This window comes from Gavia stellata, chromosome 4, assembly GCF_030936135.1.
Source record: "Gavia stellata isolate bGavSte3 chromosome 4, bGavSte3.hap2, whole genome shotgun sequence".
Classification (NCBI taxonomy): Eukaryota; Metazoa; Chordata; class Aves; order Gaviiformes; family Gaviidae; genus Gavia; species Gavia stellata.
This window is the reverse complement of record NC_082597.1, coordinates 52,962,420-52,988,343: the sequence shown is the minus strand read 5'-3', so window position 1 is coordinate 52,988,343 and position 25,924 is coordinate 52,962,420. Positions and strand designations below refer to the sequence as shown.

The window sequence follows — 25,924 nt, the reverse complement described above, 5'->3', positions numbered from 1 at the left end:
ATTGAATTTCAACACTGCAAGTGATATCCTCTCGCGATTTGCAGCCTGATACCAGACTCCTGAGACTGGGTGCATGTTAAAAGATTAGCATGCAATTTAAAGGGTAAAGTGCAAGCTCTGTGTTAAAAAGCTCTAATTCAGACAGGCAAATCAAGATCTACCATGTTTTCAGTACAGCATTTAAGCAGTATGACCAATCTTGAGAACAAAACCCACCAAAACCAAACCACATTGTCATGCCTATGAATTTACACAGGCCTTTTCCCAGACTTTTTGTAGCCCTTACCCTAGAAGGGACTTAAGGAATATTTACTACATCAGAACTCAACTAATTTTTGCAGCAGGCATTTCGATACTAGTATCAGTCCATAAAATTGCTCTATTTTGTGATTGGTTCTGAAAGTTTAACCTGGCTCTGTCTAAAAGCCAAGATGAACTAATGGAACAAAAATGAAATTGTTTTTTTTAAAAAAAAAGGAATACCAGTTCCTCTTGCTTCAGCACTTTGATACAAAGACTACAGTACATGTCAGTGTAACTTAGCAGTATTTAGAAGGCTTTAAGCGCATGCAACTATTCAGCTAGTAGCACTCTTCCTACATGTGTTATTCTAAGAGTAACATGAATAGCTTTAGGAATGCTGGTAAATCCATATTTGGGGCTGGGGGAGAAATGAAAGAGAGGTAATAAAGAAGGAAGAGATTACTCTCAGGGCTATCTCACACCATTAAATGCCTCAAGTATAAGCAGCTCATTTATTTCTTGAAGATGTGTTGTCTTCCAACTACAACTGAACTACATGTAGGTTACTTTGAGGACTTATGTAGAAAAGTCTTTACCTTCTGTGAAGTAACACTGAAGTTGAGTGGATTCTCCAAAACAGTGCATAAATGAAAGAATGACGACATTTAATTGCATTGCAGTTCAGTTTGGGGTTTGTTTGGTTTGGTGGTTTGTTTTTTTTTTATGATGCTAATAGTATCCCTGAAGGAGGTCAACTGAAAGTATTTCATGTAACTAGAAGAGAAAGATATATTTCATGTTAAAACATATAGCAAAATGGGGTGAAAAATAATTTAAAGTGAAAAGGAAGTTCCTTAAGCATTGAAAAGCAAATGAAGACTAGCTTCTCCCCCCATCCAAATTAAAAGCCTAACATAGCCTAAAGGATTATGGTGCAAAACTATTATTATAGTGCAAGTATGATGAATATTCCTCCCACCAAGTGTTGACATGAACTGCTCTGGTTTTACTATCAGATTTTTTTTTTTTTTAAACATGGAAGACTGTAGCAGCACAAAATGACACTACTGATACATCAGTGTATTGCTTTTGCTGCTTTTCAGCAATGCATTTATTTTCATAAGGAAAATCCACACACATTAAAATCATTTTTATTTTTCTGCATTTTGACACCAAAAGTGAATGTCTTATGTTACAATTTTCTATAGGATGGACACAAGTTTAGCTATTTGGATTACTCAAAAAAGCAGATTAAAAGGAAAAAAACCATTAATCTTAACAGAAGAAAAACTATTGCTTTGCTACAAATTACCATGTTTGTCCCAAAGTTCACAGAAAGTAAAGCTTCCCCATAGCTATAGTCTACAGAATAATTGTACCTAGAGTAAAAAGATACTGACTATTAACTAATGTTCTCAGCTTTTTATAAGTAGCACTTTAAGAATAAGTAGTATGATTTATTGCATTTTTTGTACCAAGCAGTAAGACTGAACATCTGTATGCTGAAGATTTAAGCACACCAAAATGTATACATTCACTTTAAAAAATTGTTGCTTATCACTCTTCATTGGTAGTAGTGAAGTCAGCTGCCTGCTCAACTAAGTTACACAATATAGAGTGTTTCAGCATGCTTCCACTGAGAAAAATATTCAACTGCATGAAAGTAGTAAATCTCACCTTAGAAGATGAAACTGTAGCAGAAAATGCAGCAATGCCCTCTTCATACAAGAATAAAACTTCATATGGAATTTTCACGCTTTTAGAATACTTCTCTACATGAATATTCAAAGATAATCACATAAAGCTGTATTGGAAAGACCTCGCTTTTTTAGAAAAGAAAAAAGACCACTGCTAAAGTCGGAACTTAGACTACTTCAGATAACAACCTTAAGCCAAAAAAACCTATTTTAGTAGCAAATTATATTGATGCAATTTTTATTTTCCAAGCATATTACTAATAAATAAGTTCCTCTAAGACATCTCTTGCCAATTAGATTTGTATTCAGCTCCTACAACACTGTGAGCACTAAAATGAAGGGATACACTTAAATGATGTTACGTTTAACGGAGTTACTAATATGATACTAAGACTTTTACAGAAATGCAAACAGGTTTACAGTTACATTTACTAAAAAGTTACAGTAATCTACAGAAAAGGTTGTCATTGTACTCTCCCTACATCCTAAAAGAGATCAAATTCAGTTACATCGTTACTGAAAAAAATGCATACAAAAATGCATTTCCCTTTATCACCTGTGTTAAAACCCTCCTCCACAATAATCTGAGACAAAAAGACAACTTCTTTTCTGTACAAAAGAAAAGCTTTAAAAACACAGCTTCACATTTTACTACATTTTTGCCCTTCTCAGCTTCCAAGTTCTTGCAAAAACAAATATACAGTTTCTGAAAAATGAATTTAAAGGATGTCCACATTAAAAAAATAAAGCCTACAAAAAGTTCAAAGATCTAAAAAAATCTTACTCCTATGGCAAAGCGATCTCCTACTAGTCCAAAGTCCAGAAAGTTACCGATGTCCATTTAATATTATCTTGCGTCATTTATCCAATTTATCAGGTTCCAATCACATTATTTGTAAGAAGTCCTTGAGCCGATGAGAGGGCAGAAGAGTTCGCTACAATTAAAAATAGGAGATCAAATCGGATGTGCCTTTCAGAAAGATACTCATTTGGCACTGCCCTGAGACATAATATTCAGATATTTAGAGAAAGGATTTCCTTGATTAGTTTCCATAGACTGATAAACCAAAAACAAGAAGACCGAAACAACAACAAAGAGAAGAATTTTTATCCACAGGGGAACGGAGCGTTCTTTTTTTGTTGGTGGTTTCTCTGACTTTATGTCAGTTGAGGTACCATATTTTGGAGCATACTTAGAGAAACTTTCCTCCATTCTGAAGTCACTGTGCTCTATAGGCCGGCTAGCAGCTCCTTTGATTGGTCTACGGCAGCTAGCACTGTTAATTAAAAAAAAAAAAAATCAAAACATTGCATATTTAAAAGAGCAATCTAAGCTATACAGTAAAGTTTTAGTATAATTGAAGAACTAAAAATTGTTTCTAGTGAATGCACTACCTGAAATATCTGTCTCAAACTCGAAAAATAGTCATGACAGCCATGCTAGAGTTAATCATTCAGTGTCTAAACAAACATCCCTTAAAAAAAACCTCAAATGCCACTTCACTTCACCCTATCCACATAATCAATGGATCATAACTGGCAATAAAACTCTAGGAAGTGTCTTTCTCTGTCTGCATCTTTAATGGTAACTTCTGCAGCCCCACTGGGATTTCTAAACCTAAGATTGTCCCTGGCCATTAAAATACCTACTGATGGCCAAGCCAATACACAGAGCCAGAAGACAATGCAGTAAGGGTTAAAACACCCACACACATTGCCAAGTCCTTATATACAAGGAGTACACATGCATGATTTTTATTTTTAAAGAAGTGGCATAGACTTAACCAGCCCGATAGACCTCAAAACAAGAGAGAACAAAGCTGAGTGGTGAACAGATACACCACAGTAGTAGTAACTGGTACCATATATTCTCCTTATGGTAAAACTTTATGCAATTCCAGTTTAAATTGAAGCTATAATTAACATGTTGGAAACACAGGAGTTGATTTCACATCTTAACATAGGGAAATTTTTTCTCATGTTCTCTAAACAGGACAAAACTTTTGTGAATTGCTTAATTATCCAGCGGGTTGTTTCAATTTTTGTTTAAATACGAAGTTGCAAAGAAAATTCAATAGCCCTTCCTAGATGCCAACCTTATTCATGCCAAGAGTAATCTTTGACTACAACGGGACTGCTATTTAAAAGGAAAAAAGCAGGGTATTTGAAAAATCTTCTTGGCTTTCAAAAAGAAAGCTCAAATCTATGCTGGGAGATGTTTCCTTAGTTTAACAGCAGGCCTAAAGCAGTTGTGTCTAGCGAAAAACTTAAAATATTGTGAGCCATTACAACAGAGAAGCCCTTTACATTTAATTTCCAGCATCCAGAAGCTCCAGTAATAATTCCTACTATAGTACTACCCTGTTCTCCCACTCCCAATTTAAAAAAAGAGGCTGTTTTGGCTAACAAGCCTATGTATATAGAACAGAAGAGCTAGGTCATTATCTCAACTGTTACTGAGCCACAGCACAAAAACTGTTTCTCAGAAACCTACCAATATAATCAAAAGATACTTCTCAGCTTAAATAGGTTTACAAGAACCGAGAAACAAGCCCCCATAAACCTTAGAAATACCTAATTCCTGTAGGTGTCGATACTTCATAAGGGAACATTTCCTTAAGAATATCCCTTTCTACTCTTCGTTCTTCTGTATGAGTTCTCTCCAGCACCTAGGAAACCAAGAACAGTTATAGGCCTAACAGACCACAAAACAAAGAGCTCCTGCATAGCTATCTCAGGGACCATAACCATGTGCAATTTATAAGAATGAATGAGTCACCCAGTGCCATTCAAGAAGTTTACTTCCTGGGTTTTAGAAGTTAGCTTAACCTTTGTTAGTGGCAGCTGTCTGGTCATTTTTGGTGTCTTAAAGCATTCAGTGCTCTCCTCAGTTTCCTTTAAGATAAAGAATACGTTGTATAAATAAAATACACCTGCCAGCCAGTGACGCAGATGATCAAAATAACTTAACCATCACCTCTATCATGGCTGTGTTGAGCAGATCACAGGATTGGTTGTGGCCAACATGATTAAAAAAGCATTGATGTGGGCAATCTGTCTCTTCTTGCTGTAATAAACAATGCCACAGTACAGTAAAATACTAACTGAAAAAAAACTTAAGCAGTTTGAAATAGAACATCAAGTTTTCCCACAACCTTCTATTTGACAACTTATTTACATTCCAGCCACATTATAAACAAATAAAGCAGCCCATTTCATAAGTCTCAGACCCATTGGTAGAATAAGGCTTCACAAGTGTTAATAGAAGTTTTATCTACAGTAACTACATGAAGCAGTGAACTTCATTTAAATTCAGCCAAGCATTATCTTGTAATGTAAAATTCCACAATATTACAGTACTTCATTAATAAAATTACATACATCTGCAAGTGCTTTAGACAGTTCACCAAGAGATATAATTTTGACAGCTTGAATAGATTAACAGTGAAATAATTAGTTTCTTCCTCGATAACTGACAGGAATCTACAGATGCTTTTTAAATTCAGGCTTTTGGTCTAAAGTAATCCTACTATTTGGTTCCCTAAATTAAGGCACATTGTGGTTCTTCACGATAGGCTGATTTACAAGATCAAAGGTAGATAACCCAATTCTGCTCTATCTTTGAGCTATTCAAAGAATTTAAGAGAAAAAATCTACACTTTGTTCAGAAAAATAGCAGCACAAGGAGAAATAACACACCAAAACATATTTGGCTTAGGAAAAAAAAAAAAAAAAGACAAAAAGCAGGATTTACACCCCCCCCCCCCCCCCCCCAAAAAAATCTGAAAGGGGAAGATAAAAGTAAGTTTATATTCTCTCTTTTATGCCACGTGACAACACTAGTTTATTTTGACTAGTGCCACCTGAGCAATGACATCCTCCACCCCTTCTGCACTAAGGAGTAAGCACATACACACAAGAATCTTGTTCACAGAGAGTAAGCAAGAGCAATCTAAGTTTTAATTTATTTACTTCAGCTGTCATCAGTGGTTTCTTTGGTGTTCTTCTGGGCATGTCTGAGAGTTCACTGATTGACAATGTAGGAGCTGCATGCTTGAAATTTCCAGGCACCCTATTGACAACCTGCCGAGATTCAAAATTGTTCAAACTCAGAATCAGCCAAAATACAAAGTAAGAGGGGGGAAGGGGGCAGAACCAAACAGCAAAACCCTTATGTGCATTGAATATATTCATGTTAGGAGTTAACTCAAGAAGCTTATGCAACACATACTCTGAAATAAGCACAGGAAACACATTGCTTATCATTCCAAGTAGTTTCTTTTAGGCCACTTAGAAACATAAAAGCTATTTAGCTCACAAGAAAAGCCAAACTTAAAAGCAGATATTCTGCATGTACTTAAATAAATTAAGAAAACATCTAAGTTTTTAAAGTGGTTCTTCTCAACCCTCCCCCCAAAAAGACATTAGGCGGGAACTAGGTGTCTACCTAGTCCCATGTCAAAGTGAACAGTATTAGGTACTAATACAGATACTGAGTATGTGGTTTCAAAGACTACTTTGTCTTACTTTCCTTAAAACAGCCTTCTATCTGTTCAAAACAGAATGATTCTGTCAGTAAAGACATATTACGGAAGAATACCACTTGCATGACTTATTAAACGTATTTACTAAGCATATTTACTAGGGTCTCGTTGCTTGCAGTCAATATAGTTTCAGCTATGGGAGTACTCTCTGATATTACAGCATCATCTACAGGCAACTGTGCTGTAGCTTCCACCTGTTTGTTTAAAACAAACAAAAGAAAACAATTGAATGAAATAGCCACTGGGACCCTAACAGTGAGAAAAAAAAGCTTGTCTATTATAATAAGCCTCTCATCACCCTTTTCCTTGGTGTTCTTCTTGACACTCTTGTAGACTCCCTAGAAAATGCCTGCAGAGGTCCACTTTTTGAAGATCCACTTGTCCAGACAGTCTCAGTAACTCCATCTTGATAATAAGTCTATGCAAGCATCAAACACATGATCAAATACATAAAAACCAGCTCTCAACATTGATACCCACAACCATAAGCCAGAATAGCATGCATACTCCAGAAGCAGTGTGTCTACAATCCAAAAAAAAAAGTGGATCCTAATACATTCAATAATTAACAGCTAGCTAGATAAGTAGTGTTGACCACAATACTTATGTTAGAGCACATTATTGTTCGAATACAAAACTGACTAGATAATGCCCAACAGTAAAAACTGATAATCTGCTCACTGCAATACAACGAACCAATTAATGCTACAAGTAGTTACATCAAATCATGGACAGCAGCTATGCTAGCTTTCAGGCCCATTACATTACCTGCCTACAAAAAAATTAATCTATTAGCATAAGCAGAAAGTATCACCTTGTTCTCTACCTGGATAGGGGTCTATTCTCTCAAGCAGAGATGGGAATGGTTTAGGCACAGCCACCTACATTTCAACAGGAACTAATCTCCAGCTACAGGGGGCAGAGGGAGATGTTTTATAATCTTAAAAGTTTTTCATAATCTGTAAGTGGACTCACACAATTTTCACAGAACAGTAGGCTTAAACAATCAAGTCTGAGACAGATCTTTACAAATCTGACAACATGAAGTGCCAGACTTCTATAGCACCTCATGCATTGATGTATTACCAAGTTTTTGGAGGTTACACTCGATGCTGATGGAACTTATACAGACTGGTACTGTTACAGAACATCTTCGTTACAATTTTCGGTAACAGAACCACTGTCAATTACAGGTCTAACACAGCAGAAAGAACTTCACTGGAACAGTATTAGCCCCAAAACAAAGTGCTAAGAGAGCAGGCTGGAAAGTATTTATTTATCAAAAGGGGGGGAAAAAAAAGGTCTAACAATGCCCTTATCCAGTCCCCACTTTTATATTCAAAGTTACTCCAGTGAAACTAGAAGGTGAGCAGCTTTATGATTTTTAACATAAGTTCTGTATTACAGCTGCTACATATCCAGCAGAGGGAGCACAAGTGTTTCACTGTACTCCAAAGTCACTGAAATACTTCGAAAACCAAATTATGTATATTTATGCACAGAAATCAAGTCCAAACATATTCAGATGTTTTGTATGGAATTGTAGATTTCAGCCTAAGTCTCCAATATTCTTTTCAATTTAAACAGACTTCTGATGAAAGATCTCCCAACACCTCTTTATGCATTCACCAGACACTGGCTTCTCTTTCCTATTAAGAACAGCTTAACTCGCAACCTTCAATCATGGCTCCCCACCTCACCCCCATACACTTTCTATTTGAGAGGTGTTCTTCTTTAGAAACTTAGAGAAAACCACTAATTTCAGAGTGGTTCCACACAAACACATTCCCCTCAAGACAGCAGTAAGGCAAGTCCCTCATCCTACTAATGGAGAACTCTCCTGTCCCAGGCTGTTTGACTAGGAACTTGTTTTCTTCTAATGAAAAGTTAGAAGTACTTCAGTAAATAACCGCCTCTCTCCTTAGTTCTTCAGATGCTTGTCAGTCATGTGTTTAAGTACCAAGTTTCAAGTTTTTTCTTGCATGAAAGTCTAGGAAAAAACCAGAATCTACTGCATCAGACCCATCCAGACTTCAGCAGAGCATATTCAACAGACAAAATTAGAGAAAGATTGTTGTCTACAGTTATAGTTATCCTCACTGTCAAGTGAGAAGGCCTTGCCTGCTTATCCCACAAATACCTGAACTAAATAAACCCTATTAGAATGCAATACTCATGTTTAGGTACACCAACACCCTGTATGTAACCAGAGAAAGTTACAATGGTGTGGTACACAAGTACTATGCAGCATGTGCTTAACTGTCACGTTACTCAGGAGCTATAGAAGCTATAGTGAAGGTATAGATTATGACTTTACGTCAGCTATCACTTACCAAGTTTTCTATTGGGTGTATGGCACACGAAATTTGTACGCCAGCAGCTGTGATGCTGCATGTTTTATTTTTAAGCAGCCCAGCTATACAGGTAGTCAAAAAAAATGCAGGGAGGAGTAGGGGAACACAGCACATACAGAATGTCACTACACAAAGTCTCAGTGAGAAAGTAGTTCTATGTTGCTAGGACTCCTTAACATTTGTGTTGTTTAGCCTGCCTCTTTCTGCCCAGTGCCATCTCCTATGAGGCCTTAGGCTCAGTTTTGAACTCTAACTCTATATTCACCTAACTGATTGAAAGGGGGCATTCAAATTAGGGTTTTCTTCCAACTTTTCTAGTTCACTATGTGCACAAACAGGCGAGTTCACATTCATCCAGCCCTTCACTGCTAACTGACTGATAAGACCCATAAGCCTGTTCAACCTCTCCACCCAACTTCTTTTGCACCAGCCTGCTTAAAGATTATCTATTTGCACTCTTTTCTTAAGAAACAGCAACATCCATTCATGCCAAATAACAGAGAATCCAAGAGCTGTGTATGTCTAGACTAAGACTAGTCCTGCACAGGATCTAGAAGGGACTAACAAGTCTGCTCACACCCCAATACTAACCAGTTCAGCCCCAACACTCTTCAGAGCCTCATAATCTTTGAGCCAATGCCACACAGTGCATAACAGTTGCATATAATTCTGCAGAATGAGCATGGTCACTTGACACATCAGCTGCAAACTTAAGATCCAATTTCACAGGAAGAAGGAAAGATAGGTAACATCTTCCTCATCTCTCACTTTTATTCTCAGCAAATATATGACTACACACATTTGCTAGCCAAAAACATTGAGTTGTTCCTGGCTTCAAGCAGCTGTAAGTTTTTGTTGGGTTGGGGTTTTCTGTTTTTGGTTTTGGTTTTTTTTAAAAACACAGCTATCGGGAGTTAAAAGGTAAAATGTTTAAAAAGTTAGAGAGTTCCTGAAGAATTTGGAATAATTTTGAAATTAGATCATTTTTGAATTAATCAAGTGATATTCTTTTTATTAACTACTGGTAATTAAAATATGCAAGTCGCAAAATATTGCGCCTATACTGCATAAGTAAAAGATTGCAAGACAAAACACAGTAATGACCTAATATTATTACAGTGAAAAATTGAGTAAGCACTCATCTCTTCAAAATGCCACAGAAATACATCTGTATCTTTTCCCTTTTATTCTGTAAGTAGGTTCCTGAAGACTAGGAAGCTTTGTTTGTTGATAGCTGAATTAAATACCTGTATTACACTGAGTCTGGCAGGGATTTCTAGGTGAATAGCAATTTAGAAAAAAGTAATCCTTAAAATACAAGAACCTCAAGATTCAAATGCCCATCATAAAGACCATCTTGAGCAGAAGTTGCCTAAATAAATTAAGGAATATTTTGTGTGTTGAACTATGTGTGTGTTTTGATTTGTAGAAATGAAAACTGTTCAGCTTGTACCCTAAAAATCCCATTAAAAATAAACAGAACTAGTTAGGGATCTCCCTAACTGTGTTGTATTACACAAGCTCACATAGCAGCGTGTTACCTACTTAAGAAACACCCATAGCTAAAGCATGTTTATACATACGTACACACCATCTAAATAGGAAGTATCTGGCAATTAACATACTACAAGGTAGCGAGAAAAGTCACTGATCTGCTAAAATACATCAAGCTATTAACAGGTCAGATTTTGAGTCACTGAATGTTTTCTACACAAGTCCTTTACTGTAGCACAACTCCACTACTTATTGGCAAGATGAGGAACACTGTAAAGATTTTAAGTAACCTAAGCTGGGGAACAGTGTATTTAGTGACATGGTCAAATCACCAGGACAGATCAGCCACCAACTACCAAATCCAGTATTTAGCCAGCAGGTTGAAAACCTGAGGTGCTTCTGTAAAATCCCTCTTTCACCAAGACAACTGAACTAATATTATTTATAAGTAAAGGACAAGTAGTACATACAACAAGATTTAAACTTGTTATTTATTATTTTTCTTCTTAGGAGAAGCTTTTCAACAAATTAATGTCTACTCTAGTACTGCTGCTACAAGTGTAGTTGAGGAAAAATATTACATAACTAGCTAGTGCATGTGTGTATACACGTACACACACTTCTATATATAAAAATATAGGCATATCCAGAAGTACATTACTTCATGTATTATATTTAAATCACAGCCTTTAAACAGATGTATTTAAAATGCATACATATATCTATAGATATCAAACCAGATAGATAGAAATATGATGTATGTATTTAAAAACATTTCTAAAACAAACAAACAAAAAACAAAACCCAACCTTTTTTTTTTGAGAAAGTGCTTTTTTTATTGGATGTTCATAAACAACTTGATTCAACAGGATGACATCAGCCCACCTGACTTAAAAACCTGTCCAGTTTCCAAAACTAAACATGTTAAGGTTGCCTATTATTTTTCTCTAAAAGGTGCCAAAGCAACTGGCAAGTCAGACAAACAGCTTTTAGCAGACTATAAATTTGAATGTTAACAGGCAGGCTAAAACCAGCAGCTATAGTTAATTCACAAGATTTTCATGCTGTATTCAAACAGGTTTTCTGAAAGACCTTTTAAAAAACAGCATAGCCCACTTAGTCAAATGTGATTATGTTAAAAGTAGCAAGGTGTTTAGTGAGCACATCACTTGCAATTAGTAACTGTTCCAGATGCCACTAAATTAAACATACCTGGTTGTGTTCAACAACTCTTCTTTGTTTGAGTGCTACTGGAGTCTTTGTCCTGGCTTTCAATGGTTCTCTCTTCTCAAGCCTCAGCTCAGTCTTCGGATCTGTAACCAATTTTAATATAACTAGTTTGGATAATACTACTGGTTGTTGTACTAGTTTAAACCAATTGTATTTTAATAAAAATTAATTTTAAGAGGTAACATAATGCTGTTATGAGTTACCATTTCCTTAACAAGTTGTGAGCTATAGATAAGTTTCTCCATTGAACATAGAATAACCTTAAAAATAATTTTAAAACACTGACGCAGGTATTTCAGTTTTGTCCTAAAATCCTGCATTTCAGATGAGCTTTGACAAATCCAGCAGTTCCATTTAGAAACTGGTACCAAGTTACAATTACTTTAACCAAAGTACCATTATACTATTGACTGTAGAAAGAGTATTGAAGCTTTTCAACATTGTTTAGGCTGTTAATTTAGTTTCCTTTAAAATAGGTCCTTTTATATAAAACTCCTTTTTGATGCAGAATGGTGAGTGGCTAGCAGTCATTTAACCAGTAAGAGGATGTATTATTTCCACTTCCTTTCTAAAATTCTAATAGCATTACACCAACATATTTAATTTATTAACATACCTTATCTTTTTAAGTATTAAAGCATAGAAACCTTTTTTTTGGCAGGAGGGTGGGGTGTTTGGTTTTTTTTCCCCCAGTGTTTGAACAGTTTAGTAATTAGATGAAGCATATATAAGGAGATAGTATCAGTTGTGACTGGGCTCTTGGCTGTCCTAAAAATAAATAAATAAATCTCTAACATCCCTTCCCCCCTCCCCCTGCAAAAGTGCAAGAGATTAAAGTTCAAAACCAAGCCCAAATATGCAAGGGAGATCTATCGAGTTCCTAGTTGTATTTTAACCCTTTCTGTCCTATCTCCATGGAAGTTCCTGAAGGAAAAAAAACCAAACCCCCAAAAAACAACAAACCCACACCACAACCAAAACGAAACCACACAAAATAAGCATCTTCTAACATTCCATTCAAGACACCCTTTAAAGCCTACACTGTTTCTACTTTTTGTAAGATGTATGATGGTGTGTTTTAGGTTCCACTTCCCCCACCCCCATACATTTTTTGATATATACTTGATATTAAAACTGCAAAAACCACACCCAAACCCAATCAACCCACCCCAAACTAAGTCCATAAGGAACAAAGCATAAAAGGGATTTAGTCATACATGAGAGACATTAAACGACATTTTTAAAGTACATAAGTTTACTAAACATTCATACATTATCCCACAGCAAAGATAACTACTGTGAGCACTATAAGACAAAATTGCACTTGCACTTAAAGATGAAGTGCAAAGAACAATGGAACACTTAATATGCAGTTCTCCTACCTATCAGATTTACAGGCTCCAATCTGGGGAAAATGGACAAAAGGGAACAGTTTAGTAGCAAAAAGTTTCCTTTGCCAGAACAGGCACCTGGATCACTGTGCTAGTACTGCATGATCAAGTACGACTCACATGGTCTACAGCAGTATCTTAAAGCCCCATCTAACGGAAAGATCATGCTCTCTCTAGAGATTTCTTCCACTGCAAGTATTACTGATGTATAATTTGGATAATTCACATGCAAGTTTCACTCTAAGTCTTACCTTCTTCATTGTCACTGTACTGGTCAGAATCATTATTTCCATTCTGTCTGGTGTTCTCAGCAGTCGAAGAAATCACTGGGAGAGGCACAGATGCCTTCAGTTCTGGACCTTGCTCCATCAGTTTCAACAGTTTTTTCTCATAAAGTTTCCTAGTAGTAGCTGTAACAAGGAAGCACACATGCTAAAAATACAGTTTTCATCTTTTCTGACTTGATCGCTAGAACTTGGCTGTTATATAGTCCTTGGGAAACTCTCAATGTGTGGTTTTTTTAATCAGTCTGTATGGCCCAAAGCATATACACCTAGGTGTATAACTCTACCTCTAAGGCTTCTAACTTTTTGGTTTAAGAAAATTCTTAAGACAAACTTAAACCTGTTAGCGCACTGAAAGTTACAAGCATTTATGTAAAGGCAACTTACCTGCTTCTTAGATGTTTTCTTTCACATGCTGCAAAACACAAGTTGTCACGCCCTCACAAAAATTTAGTGAGATTGATATTACAAGGGCAACAGTTTCCATGCAGATTCCACTACTATCCTCTTAATCCCTTTACCCTGGCATTAACACCCCTTCCCCTTCAGTTTAACCTTTGCCCTGTTGGCAAATTCAGTCCAATAGGTATCAGAGGTGGTGCAAGAAAGCTGCGACAACAGAACTTCTTGTTTGCTGCATCTAGCCATCAGGTTGGCTCACTTGATCTAAGAGCACAGCCATTTAAAACTAAAAGGTATCAAGTCTAGCACATACTTCTATGTCAGGACTGTGCTGGCAAAAATCTGTGCTGGCAAAAATCTGTAGAGGTGACCAGTACCTGAGCTGTTAGCCACAGAAAAGTCTAACCTTAGAAGACTTCAGGTAAGAGGACGCAATCCTTAAAAAGAAGTGGCAGATTCTCACAAGAAACAGAATCCATACCCTGTAAGAACTAAGGCATTTACTTAGACCAAATTTGAACATCTTCCCACAGATACTTGAATTTTTCAGAAACTTGAGCACTGTCCAAGAGGAATAGGTTGAATGGGAAGACACACAGAATCACAGAATCACTAAGGTTGGAAAAGACCTGTAAGATCATCAAGTCCAACCAAAAAAAAAAAAAAAAAAAACCAAAAACCACAAACCACACAACAACAACAAACCACAACACACCAAAAACCAACCCACCCAACACCACACAGTTCCATGCCCATCAAGCTACATCCCACAATGCCACATCCACACGCAAAAAACAGCTAACAGAAAATATTACGCATGACTTTGAATACACACAGGACTCCAGGCTCCATCACTGGCACTGCCATCCACCCAGGATTTCAAGAACATTCCACAGAAGGCTCAGCATGCTACAGGCGACCATCTTTCTTTGAAGAGTTGTGAAATCAAAGTACCTTGCCATTAGCCTAGTGCACAATCTGAAAGGCAAGGAGTTTTGATCTCACATCACAGATGAGTGCCCAAGGCAGGAGATTAAGCTGGGGTCAGGACTTCTCCTGATGTAGGTTAGCATGCAGGAGAGAATGCTAGGTTCAAGGTGCCAGAAAAAAAATATTAGGAAAGGAAAACATCACTGCACAATGCAGTGAGTAGGAAATGCTCTAGGGAAGGGGAAGTTCTATGTTCTCATTCTGGTCTCAATGCTGTTAGCTTATTACGTAAGGTGTATTTGCTATTTAAGCAGGCCCCAGATCTCAACGTCTGTATTAGAAGACATAATTACTGCAGCACCGAACTTTAACTAATAGTTGCACAGCTTCAGAACAGAAGTTGGAACATCTCCAGTTGGCCTAGAACACAAGAGGAACAAACTGGGGACTTGCCTACACTGCAATGCTTCAATTCTTCTCAATGTAAATAGTTCAACGAAAACATCTTAAGTGGGAAGTAGGATTGCAACAGTGTTGGTACTAAACTTAATAAACAACTGTATTGGAGAAGCTTAGAGCACTCAGAACTGAGGTTCAATGAGGAACATGTGGAATAGATGAATGTTTGTTAGTTCAGTTGACCTACCTACAACAGGGCCAGGATTTAGTCCATACTTCACAAGTTGCTCTTGAAGATCTTCATTACTCATCTCTGTTATGTCTAGGTCATCCTTCTCCTCTGTCCTGGGTTTGTCAGTTTTCTTTGTGGCTTTCTGTGAGTGAGGGAGAAACAAGAGACAGTGTTTCCAGTTAATACAGAACACATCTTTTTCTTCTAAGGGAACAGGAAGAAATGAGAGTCCTAAACATACAAAACCAGAACAAGTAATTATATTCTCCACCACCACCAAAGCCTATGTGAAACACTTCAAACATTTACAACTACTAAACAAACATGCATGAGTTTCCTACTTACATAAGGAAATACCTATTACAAGCCTCCTCTATAGTAAAAAAAAAAGGTATCTTACTCATTATTCTGATCCTGTGTTTTAATTCGAAGTTCAAGTATACAACAGGTGAGGATTTCTTTCCTATGACTGGAGAGGTAAGCTTCTAGCTGTTTCACCATCACTACACTAAGCTACAAATATTTGTGTTCCATTGGCATTTCTTCACATTATTCTTCTACCTGTAGGTCAACAGTTCTTCCCTCTCAACCAAGTTCCCAAAATCCCCATTTCCGCTTACCCTGGTGTTCTCTGTAAGATTACATGTTACAAAGTGAGTGCAGGAAAGGCAAAGCCAGAAACACCCTCAAATTTTCAAAATCCTGCCTGTCTGCTTAGGCCTCTGCTACTGTAGCTCTAACAAATCCTAAACCCAACGCTGGCAACACTACTTGAACAGTTGGCAACACACCAACACCACATACAGACGGTTATCAAAATAATCTGCCAAGATACTACTCCTAAATTAGCAGTTTCTGCTATATCCAAACAGAGTGATCATAACATTTGTTCAACTTGGGAAGCCTTTGTTACTACAATAGGCATTTCAAGCTCCAAGATCTGCAAGAGAGCGAGGAGGTAAGACAGAAAAAAATATGCTTAGGATCTGCATGCTTTCAACTAAGAAAGATCTTGACACTGCTTTGAAATAAATCATATTTGTATGTCAAAGTTGCAGAATATAAACAGGTACAACTTCTACATTTAACATTTTTCTCAACTTGGTTGCCCAGAGGACCTATCTGGGTCTTCTGGTACTCAAAGACTAAAATTCCAAATACAAGTATGTTATAACACTCAGTCACAATTAACAGTTTTTTCTTGTTGTATTTAGTAAGATAGCACTAGAAGACTGTAAGATGACTGACATGAGTCAACAGTATCTAGCTAGCCATTAATGCCAGTTCAAGCATACAAGCTTGGTCTTGACCCAAGTGTCTTGATATTTTTAAAGCTAAACAGGGACTGTATGAGGATTTCCCAAATATAATTGACTCCCTAATTAAATTAGATTTTCCTCTCACCCCTAGATTGTGAAAAACCCAGCATGATTAACTTAAAATCAGCTGCTGAAAAGCAACAGAATCTCCAAGAGCTCACGCTGTTTCTTAATTCTAAAGAAATAGACTCCAAGCAGACTGAAGAAAGGATAGGGTCACTAAAGTGGCAGATTTGACTATCAACAGATTTAAAACTCACTTTATCAATCATTCCATTCCTTCATGACATAAAAATCTAATTAGTTTTTGAAGCAACTGGACCTACTTATCTAGTACACAAAAAACAACCAACCTGCAGCTACAAGAGGCTTGTATTTACTTTTGCATGTGTTGGTCATAACCCTATTTCAAGTTAAGTATCACATTAACAAGAATTTCATATTCAGTGCCAGACCTCTGGTGTTTGCACACATCACCAAGCAGATTAACTAAGATGCTACTTCCATATTTCAGAAGAGAAAAACTACCATGGTGCAGGAAATCAACACTGCAATGGCACTTTAAAGAAACTGGAAACCTAATTTAATGCATCTCTGCCTTTGTATCACTTAGAGGCCACAGAAGAGACTATAACAATATACACCAGAAGAAATACTCAGCATTCTACTAGATGTTTTACAGAAATCTTAACTACCAGAAATCTAACTGCAACCAATGAGCAATACAGTCCTCTAATGCAAGTAAACTCACACATTTCATACTATCTTTGGCATTTTTTTTTTCTTCCAAGTACCAGTTCACTTTTTCCTGCAGTATTACCACACATTGAGACCATCAGAATAGTCAGTTTCAGCAGAGAAAAGGGGCAGGGAGGGGATGAAAAGTTGAAGGTAATCTGCATTCTTCAATAATATGGCCAGATGCATTGATTACCTTGTGTTCTATGAGGTCTTCAACTTTTACTTTCGAATACATATTCTCCTTAAAGCAAAAGCAAATTACTTCACTTGTACAAGTAGAAAGCGGCCATTTAACCACTCACTGGACCACAAGATCAATCCCTAGAAGCATAAGGCAAGATAGAAGAATTTCTCTCATACCTTGGCTGTGGTATGACACCATTAACCTCAGCAAAAACACTAGCTTTCATTACCACTACTATTATAGTATAAAGCACCACTACACTTTCTGTGCATCATCACAACTTATCCACAGGACTACCCTGTGAGACAGATCAAAAGAGCTAGCTTTAAAATGTATCGCTGCAAATTAAAACTAAACAAAACCCCACACCTACATTTTCCTGATCTGGTGACCATTAGTAAAATTAAAGTTGTCTTACTGTGGTGCAGGAGCAAAGTGCTTAAAATGAAATTGTGGCAAACACCAGATTTGCCAAAGTAAGGTGGTGCAGTTGACCACTTTGCACGTAATGTAAATATTCTTGCAACACTATACCCAGACCAATAAATCCTTATCTGAAGATCTTCTAATTCCATCCAGAGCTAGCAGCATTAAAAAATATTTCTAGTCACTGCCATTTTCTAGAAAACAGAAGATGGAAGAGGATCTGCATATTTCACTTGAGAGATTTGTTCACACCAAAGAGATGGCAATGTGGTAGTGGGATATGTCAGGCTCAATTTCAGATTAACTAGGACCCAACCCTTCAAACAAGTACTGAAGTGAATTATAAGCATGGGGCTCCCACACAGCATTCTCAGTTCTAGGGACACAGGAAAACAAGAGCATAAAAGTAGTTCATCTTCTCAGAGTATCATCTCTCCACAGCAAAAAGCTTTCACCTTCTTTCACTAATGAGAGGAGCAGAAAATGCAAGTGATGAGAATTCAGACCTGGAAGCTATCCCTTACCTCATCTTTGGCATTCCTGCTGAACAGAAATCCAACAGCCACAGACCAGTTTCAGACAAACTTTACAGCTACCTTTACTAGTTCCAGCACTACTCCACCAAGCACAAGCATAAGTAACATCTTGAAGCCATTAAATGATGTAACAGGCAACTATTGGACATCACCAAAAGAAGAATTTTCAAATCACAAGTTAAATGGCACCAACATTAGGATATTCAAGGACCTTAATCCCAAACAGGTGCAGCTTCATCACTAGAAGAAGAAAGGCTCAGGGCTTCTTTACTATTTCTCTGAACGAGGTTAAGACAGGCTAAGAAAGCCCAAATCATGCCAACAGAATGCTCTTTAATTCTCCAGTTTGTACAGTGTCCTCTCTGGTAACAAATAATGGTATTTTTCTTAGGGGAAGGGAAGATAAGGAACAACACATGTCAAGTCTCAATAAATGACTTATACTGTGAAATACAGAGGTCTCTATTCCCCTTGCACTTTTTATTCTATCATACACAAACATTTCCTGCAGTAGAATTTTTTTTTAAAAAAACCCAAGTCCTACTGAACTTTTTAACCTCAAATGCCTGGAGACAATATTTACCAAAAGCTACAGGACAGACAAAATAAGCAATAGAAAGGGAATTATGCAGCAGTAATTCAGAGATACTGATACACTCAACTTTAAGAATTCTCTACCTTTTAACCTTCGTTAGTAAGTGCCAGACTTAGAACTTCCAAGCCTATGTATGGTAACAGTCCTAAATTACAAGATTAGGGAGTACTTAACCCTTCTACCCCCTCCTCCTCCCAGACACTAAATTCCATGTCACTCAGTGAAGGGAATGTACCCACTCTGAAAACAGATGAATGCTGCATAATGAAGAGTTGTTTCCAAAGAAGCTAAGTGAAAGAGTAAAAATTCACAACAAAAAAGAAATCAAGAAACCAAACTAACAGATGGTCTCATGGCTGAATCAACTGAATGCTGACCTGGAGATCTGGCTTGTTTATGTGTCCCTGCTGAACAACTGACCTGCACTGCTAGACAAAATTTACTTCAACAGGATTATTTTATTTAACTTAACCACCATTATTACACCAGCACTCTAACAAGCATGTCTCCCTAGTTCATGAGTTTAGAACTGCAGAAAGTCTGAAGGTGCAGAACAGCATGGCAGGACTTCCCACTGCAATGGGAATTACTCAGTCACCTCACCCCTGCTGCCCACAGCTTTCACGCAGACAGCAGATGAGTGCCATTTAAAAGACCACAACGGTGTTAATCTGTAATCTGGGTCACATTTGTACAGCACATCATAATTAAGATATACAGCCACACAGGAAACACTGAATAGATTCCCTTCCTTCAGTGGGTAGCATGTATGCTTTACATTCTCTCACTTGTCCAAGCATGCAGTTTCACCTTCCACACTCCTGATCTTCATAAACTGCCAGTTTTACTATTACTTTCCCTTTTCCAGAAAGGAAGAGGTTGAAACCATACAGTTACCTCAGCTACAGATATTATCACTATCACACCATTCTGACCATAAAGAGCTGAAGCTAGCTCTTAATTTACTTGGCTACTTGATTAAAACAAAAAACCATCTTTACCTGATAGGTTTCTTCTATAAACTTTCACACAGGCCTTTCAGGTCCATATGCTCTCATTATACCTTCATTAACAGAAGTGAGGAGGAGACATCTAACTGATGTCTTTCAAATCACCACTTTAGAGGTCAAAAATACCACTCAGTGTTTTAGAAGAGATTCTTCCAGCACATGAATCGCACCAGTAAGCTAAGTCATAAAAACCTACACAGTCTGAGCTCTGAACAGCTCCTGTTTGGCAACAGTGTCAAGATGGTATTTTTGGTATGTGCTTTAAAGTAATGCTCCCGAAGAGGCAAAAATGCCATTTTATAGGTTTGTTGGTTTTTGTTTTGTTTTTTTTTCCCCCCTTTGAGCTACCTGTCCTGATGACTAGGCAAGAGCATCCAGATGCAGATGGTTCTGCAGCAAAAAGGTGTCTCACATACCAGCCACGGTCCTCACATACCACCATGCTGAATAGGCTTAGAAAAAAAAAGTTCCTCAAAAAACATTAGTAGAGCTGGAGAAGCTGGCTCCTCCAGACAGTATTATCAGACTGAGGCCCAAACAACCATGATTAACAGCTTTTCTTCTCCTGGTAAGTGTATATAGCCAAAGTGAGCCCTTCCCCCCTTCCCCCCAGCCCCTAATTAAGAGAAGTAGTACATCTAGAGAAGTGTCCATATTTAAAATTATACTTTCAAATATTTCACAGGAAACCTCTTTTTTACAAAAAAATTGTATTTGGACTAACATTTAATCTTACTTTGATTTAGTGAATTTTATGTATTTGACAGCATTTGAAGTCATCTTCTAGAAAGCAGACTGCACCTCATGCAATAGGAGGGGGTTTTGCTGCATCACATTACAAAGCATAAAAATTCTGTCTGAATTTCACTGAGGGAAAGCAAGATCTTACTATAGTAAAATAGTTTCATTTTTAACTTTAGGTGCCAAAAAAATGCTAACTGCCTAGAGAGTTTGCTGTTCCAAAGCATGATGGTTTCAGGGCCTGAAAACAATGCAGTCAGAACAAAACCCCTGTAAGTTTTGATCTGCTGATACATGCATGTTAATCATCTGTATGTTCACTACTGTATCAGAATAAAAAGCAGGTCAAAATAAAGCTACATGAACATATATGAAACAGCAGCAGCATCACTATGTATGCATGACACTTGTCTCACAATACACCAACTTTACATCACTAGCATATTATGGTTTCTATTTGTTCTGAGAGAGGTATAGGCTGGATGTAGTATTGATAGAGCTGTGCTGGAAGAGTGATGGATTTAAAAGACATAATTTGTAGCAGAATTAAAACTATGGGATTTTGTCTCATTGCTGCACAACTTTTATCAATAGAAAATCTGCACCTACATGCATTATCAAATGCCCAGAACTTAGAAAAAAAAGAATACTAAAATGACAGTGTAGACAGTTCAAAATTGCTAATGACTACAGCAATGTGAAAACATCAGCTGACAGTATCAAGAGACCTGGTTTAGCTTTACTGTCTTTTCAATGACTGCAACATGGATATTCAGTACTCCTTTGAATTAGTTTCTCATATCCATTTTAAGAAAAACACTGCTCTCCCCCCCTTCAGCATCCGTAAGTCCGCTGACAGATCAAGGGAGGTAATGATCCAAACAGAACAGGAGTACCCGCTCCTTCCTCCTCAAATCGAGACCCCAGCCTCACCCCCCCGTACTCCGAGGGTGCCGAGGCAGCAGCGCCTTCGAGGGGAGGCGGCCCCGGAGCGCCCCCTGGCGGCCACGCTGCTCTACGCCCGGCCCGCCTCGACGCGGACACGAGCACTGTAACTCCACCTGGTTGCAGGCTCAGAGGTTATAACTCTGCACTTACTAAAGGGAAGTGTGAGCGCACCCAGAGCGGGATGGGGGAAGGCTCAGTGACCAGTGAAACCCTCCGGCGACTGACAAGTCAGGACCACCCTTACTCAGGCTAATACAGTATCCCGATTACAATCAATTTTTCACACTAAAAGCCATATTAAACAGTATTTTTTTACATCTTTGATGGCCTATGCCCATAAAATAAGGACAGACTGCTTTTTGACTGTGATCCCAATCCTTTCAGAAGACTTAAACAACAGAGAGGATTGCTCACTCAGGGCATTTGGGCTTCAGCAGGCTGACACACTAAAAGTTAAGCACTCACAACTGTTGTGTTCGTATTACCACCGAATAAACTCAAACTTAAGAAGAAAGAGATTACATCTCTCAGTTGTGTTGCTCTCCTCTATTCAAAAGTACCCATTTCTTTGCTCCAAGAGTGATTCAGGCCCTTTTCCACCTCTCCTTCTATGCATCCAGCATTCACTCATTCATCCCAGCAGTGGGAGTGAGTCTTCATTCCCAAATCATTCTGAAAAAAATGTGGTGCCTTTTTTTTTAAAGGATCATACAATATTAAGCTATATCCAAAGAAACACCAAAAAATAAGGAATAGCAGAAAGCACAGAGGGACAGAACCCTCCAAAATGCAAACCTATGTAAGTGCTCTTACAAATCTTTTTACAAGTTAATACTAGCCTTGGGTGAGTCATCCATACTGTAGAGACTTTTTGCAATTTTCAAGTTAAGCAGTATTCAAATTTTAGAGTGATACAGGAAACACAGAATAGAGCAGTCCAATTTTTTTAATCCCATAGAAGATACCTTTGTAATACAGTAAAGTATTTTGGTGTTCTAGAAACATTAAGTAGTTGAGTGCCTAAAAGTTTTAAACAGCTGGTTTACATCCCTCCCCCAATGTACACAAACCAATACTACAATTTCTAAGACCTCCAACACACATAAAACCAGAACTAATAAAGCATTGCAATTTTGTTACTCAGATCTCCACCTAACAACAGAAGAGAGCCATGTTATTATACCAATACATGTTATAAAGTACTATCACGCACCCAGTGTAAATTGTTTTCTGGTCCTTTTAAACATACACATGAAAAAATACTTAAGATAAAACAATGAAGTTACACAGTGGACTAAAAGACAGAGGTTGCTGAATCCACCTTTCTTTCCAGAGCCTACTAAGTGACTTACAGGAAATATGGGATTCCTTTACTTTATTCCTCCTTTCCGTAATGCCTTGCAGTCCCAGCTTCCTCCCTTTGCCCCTTATTTCTAGTTTCTTCTCCTTCAGAGATTTGAGCGCTTTCCCTCCTATCCTCTCAATCTTAGCAAGATATTTCGCTTTGTTTCCATACCAGAATCCCACTCCCCTGGATGTCAGACTTCCTTCACTCTGCCTCTCCCTTCCAACTGTTTTGGGTGCAAGTCATTCTGGAGACCTGTATATTACTCCTTTAGGAGGAGAGCGGATCAGAGAAGCACCCTTATGCCAGAACGCATTAATAATAATAACAACAACTACTCAAGCTACAAGCAGTTTCAGAACCACCTAAGCTGTACTAAGCAGACAATAAGCATACATCAAACAAGCTGCTTTTTTTTTTTTTGGGGGGTGGGGGGGGCTGGGGCAGAGCGCGACAGACCCAAACCCAAGCAACTGTCACTAGAACATTTCCTGAAGTTTTGGCAGTTATGATGATACACTGCTCTGGTATTAACACACAAGGCTAGCAGAAATAGCACAGAGCCTTCCAGACATTGTTAACAAGAGTACCACCCATTCTGTAAACATCAAAAAAGCCACCCATAATTGTTTAAGCTTAAGCACTGGGGAAGGGAAAGGCAAAATCAGATCTAGGAACTTCAACAGTTACGAGACTTTCCTTCTCCTACAAGCGTGAAACACGTCACATTCAAGCTCATCCTATTTTACTCAAAAGCGCTTTACAAGTGCCACAGACAGAGAAGTGTCTAGTTCACTGTAAAGTTCCTCCAGTGAATGCCACTTAGGTATTTGAATCAGACAGATGTTAAAAAGAGGTAAACAATTTGGTTAGAAATCTCTTCCGTTTAGTTGCAGTTTTCAGTTTCTTAATTCGAGAACTGTTTGTGGGGTGGTTTTTTTAAAGATTAAAATATGAAAGACCTTCAAAGGAGTCTGTTTCTCTGCCCTCTCTTTAGAAGCGAGCTTTGAAAGATAGTATTTCAGATACTATCATTAAATACTTGTAATAGCACACACATTACGACTCCAGTAGCTAGCAATCATTACACATGCCTTTATGCGAGACCAGACAGCTTAGGATTACGAATGAAAATATTGCTTTCTCAATATATGCAAATTTACAGACCACTTATTAAAAATTAAAAGGGAAATAACATTTTCCAAAAGGGAAAAATTCCAAGCGGCATCAGCTCCCCCCCTCTTTCCTTATATGATAAAAGAAAAGTATGTCTAAGAAAGCAAGTAACAGTGGACCAACTGAACAGGCAGCAGAGGCACTTTGCTATAAAACATATACTTAGAAGTATGAGAGAGACAGCTACATTAAGTAGACCCTCTTTACACTAAACAGTCCACTTCATTAAATAAAACAAACAAGCTGTTCCTTCGCAGCTTCATCCTTTCATCTGGAGATATTTACAGAGAGTAGCATTGCTTCAGTACAACTGAGACAGCTGATAGGAGGGAGGCTTCTGCCCAAAGTTAAGTTGCAGCCCCGCGCAGTTTCTCTTGCTTTATTCCTCCAACACTTAAGTATTTTATTTATGAGGCTTCCAGTCAAAGTAAAGCCTCCCCAATTTACAGTCGGGGGTAGGGGTGTCTCACGCTCCACGTGCGATCGCGCTGCCCCTCCCCGGCTGGAGGGGCCCCCCGCCCGGCGCGCGCCGCGGCCGCCGCGAGCCAGCCGCTCCGGAGCCGCCGCCAACGAGAAGCGCACACGCGGGACGCGACGTGGAGGCGAAGCCAGCGGCTGCCCAGCACCGGCACCCCAGGTCCCAGTTCGCTTCCCGGCGCGGGGCGGCCGCCTGGCAGCGCGCCCCTGCACCTCTGCCCCAGGCGACAGGGACCGTCCCCGCCGGGTACAATCGCGCCCTCGGCCGAGCCGGGCCGCGCCTCAAGTAAGGCGAGGCGGAGCCGTCCCCGGCCCCGCGCGGGAGAACGTCTGGGGGGCCGCGGCGCCTCACGCCGGTCTCTGAGCCGCGGGCGGGGCGGACGGACCCATTCGGGCGGGAAAGCGGGCCCGAGGCCGCCGGGAAGCCGAGGGAGCGCGGGCGGGGGCCAGGATCCTGGTGCGGGAGATAGGCGGCGGTACTCACCCGCCCGGCGGCAGCGCCGCGGTTCCTCGCGCCGAGAGGCGTGGGCTCCCGCTCCTCGTCGCTGGAGAAGTCGGGCTGCGCGGCGGCGGGCGGGTTGCGGGCGGTGAGGTGCTGCAGGTAGAGCTGCACATACACGTCCTTGCGCTGCTCGCCGCCCGGCAGGCTCACATTGTTAGCGATCAGCTCGCTCTTCAGCTTCTCCTTGGTCAGCACCGACGGATCTGCCAGGAACTCGGGCATCGCCGCCGGCCGCCGCCCTGCCGGGAGAGGCACCAACAAAGCGCGGAGAGAAGGGGCGGGGGGGAGGAGGAGGAGGACTCGCCTGCCCCGCGCCACGGACCCAGCTCCACAGCGGGCGGGCGCGCACACCGAGCGCTTCTCCCAGCCAGCAATAAGCCGCGCCCCGATTGGCGGAGAGGAGAACGAAGCGGCCCTACTATTGGCTGTCGGGCGGAAAAGGGGAGAGACGCGCGGGACCCACCAGCGTTAGTGCTTTGCGCGAGGGATAGTAACGCAGTTTAAATTCGGCTCAGGCGGGAGAGGTGTGGTGGGCGGTGCTCGCGCGCGGCGGCGGCGGGAGGGGGCGCTGCCGGCGGCGGCGGCGGGAGGGGGCGCTGCCGGCGGCGGCGGCGGGAGGGGGCGCTGCCTCAGGCGGCGGCCGCCTGCTCCCGGCCGCTGGCGCGGCCCTCTCGCAGCAGCGCTTCTCCCTTTAACGCTGCCGCTAGGGTCTTCCTGGGCTCTC

The 25,924-nt window shown here is 39.6% G+C and overlaps 1 protein-coding gene across 4 annotated transcripts; it reads right to left on the bottom strand.

Annotated features, from left to right (window-relative positions):
- Window positions 1–1,324: 1,324 nt before the first annotated feature.
- On the bottom strand, window positions 1,325–25,504 carry TMPO (thymopoietin). 4 transcript variants are annotated; one of them, XM_059816628.1, is made up of 9 exons: window positions 25,183–25,504; window positions 15,216–15,342; window positions 13,205–13,363; window positions 11,545–11,645; window positions 6,783–6,902; window positions 6,583–6,678; window positions 5,913–6,023; window positions 4,515–4,609; window positions 1,325–3,217 (listed from the first exon to the last, which is right to left on the bottom strand). In XM_059816628.1, exons 1-9 carry the CDS (start codon window positions 25,420–25,422, stop codon window positions 2,926–2,928), a joined length of 1,341 nt encoding a protein of 446 aa, XP_059672611.1. In that variant the 5' UTR covers window positions 25,423–25,504; the 3' UTR covers window positions 1,325–2,925. The 4 variants fall into 4 exon arrangements, with proteins under 4 accessions (XP_059672611.1, XP_059672612.1, XP_059672613.1 ...); XM_059816629.1 differs by lacking the exon at window positions 6,783–6,902; XM_059816630.1 differs by lacking the exons at window positions 6,583–6,678; window positions 6,783–6,902.
- Window positions 25,505–25,924: the final 420 nt, after the last annotated feature.

Excerpts from the sequence above, each read along its gene's own strand:
- TMPO (XM_059816628.1), bottom strand. The coding sequence starts at position 25,422 with ATGCCCGAGTTCCTGGCAGATCCGTCGGTGCTGACCAAGGAGAAGCTG. Across the intron at positions 6,679-6,782 it reads GAAGAACACCAAGGAAAAGG|GTGGAAGCTACAGCACAGTT; the intron begins GTGATGAGAGGC and ends TTAAACAAACAG. Across the intron at positions 3,218-4,514 it reads TCGACACCTACAGGAATTAG|TGCTAGCTGCCGTAGACCAA; the intron begins GTATTTCTAAGG and ends TTTAATTAACAG.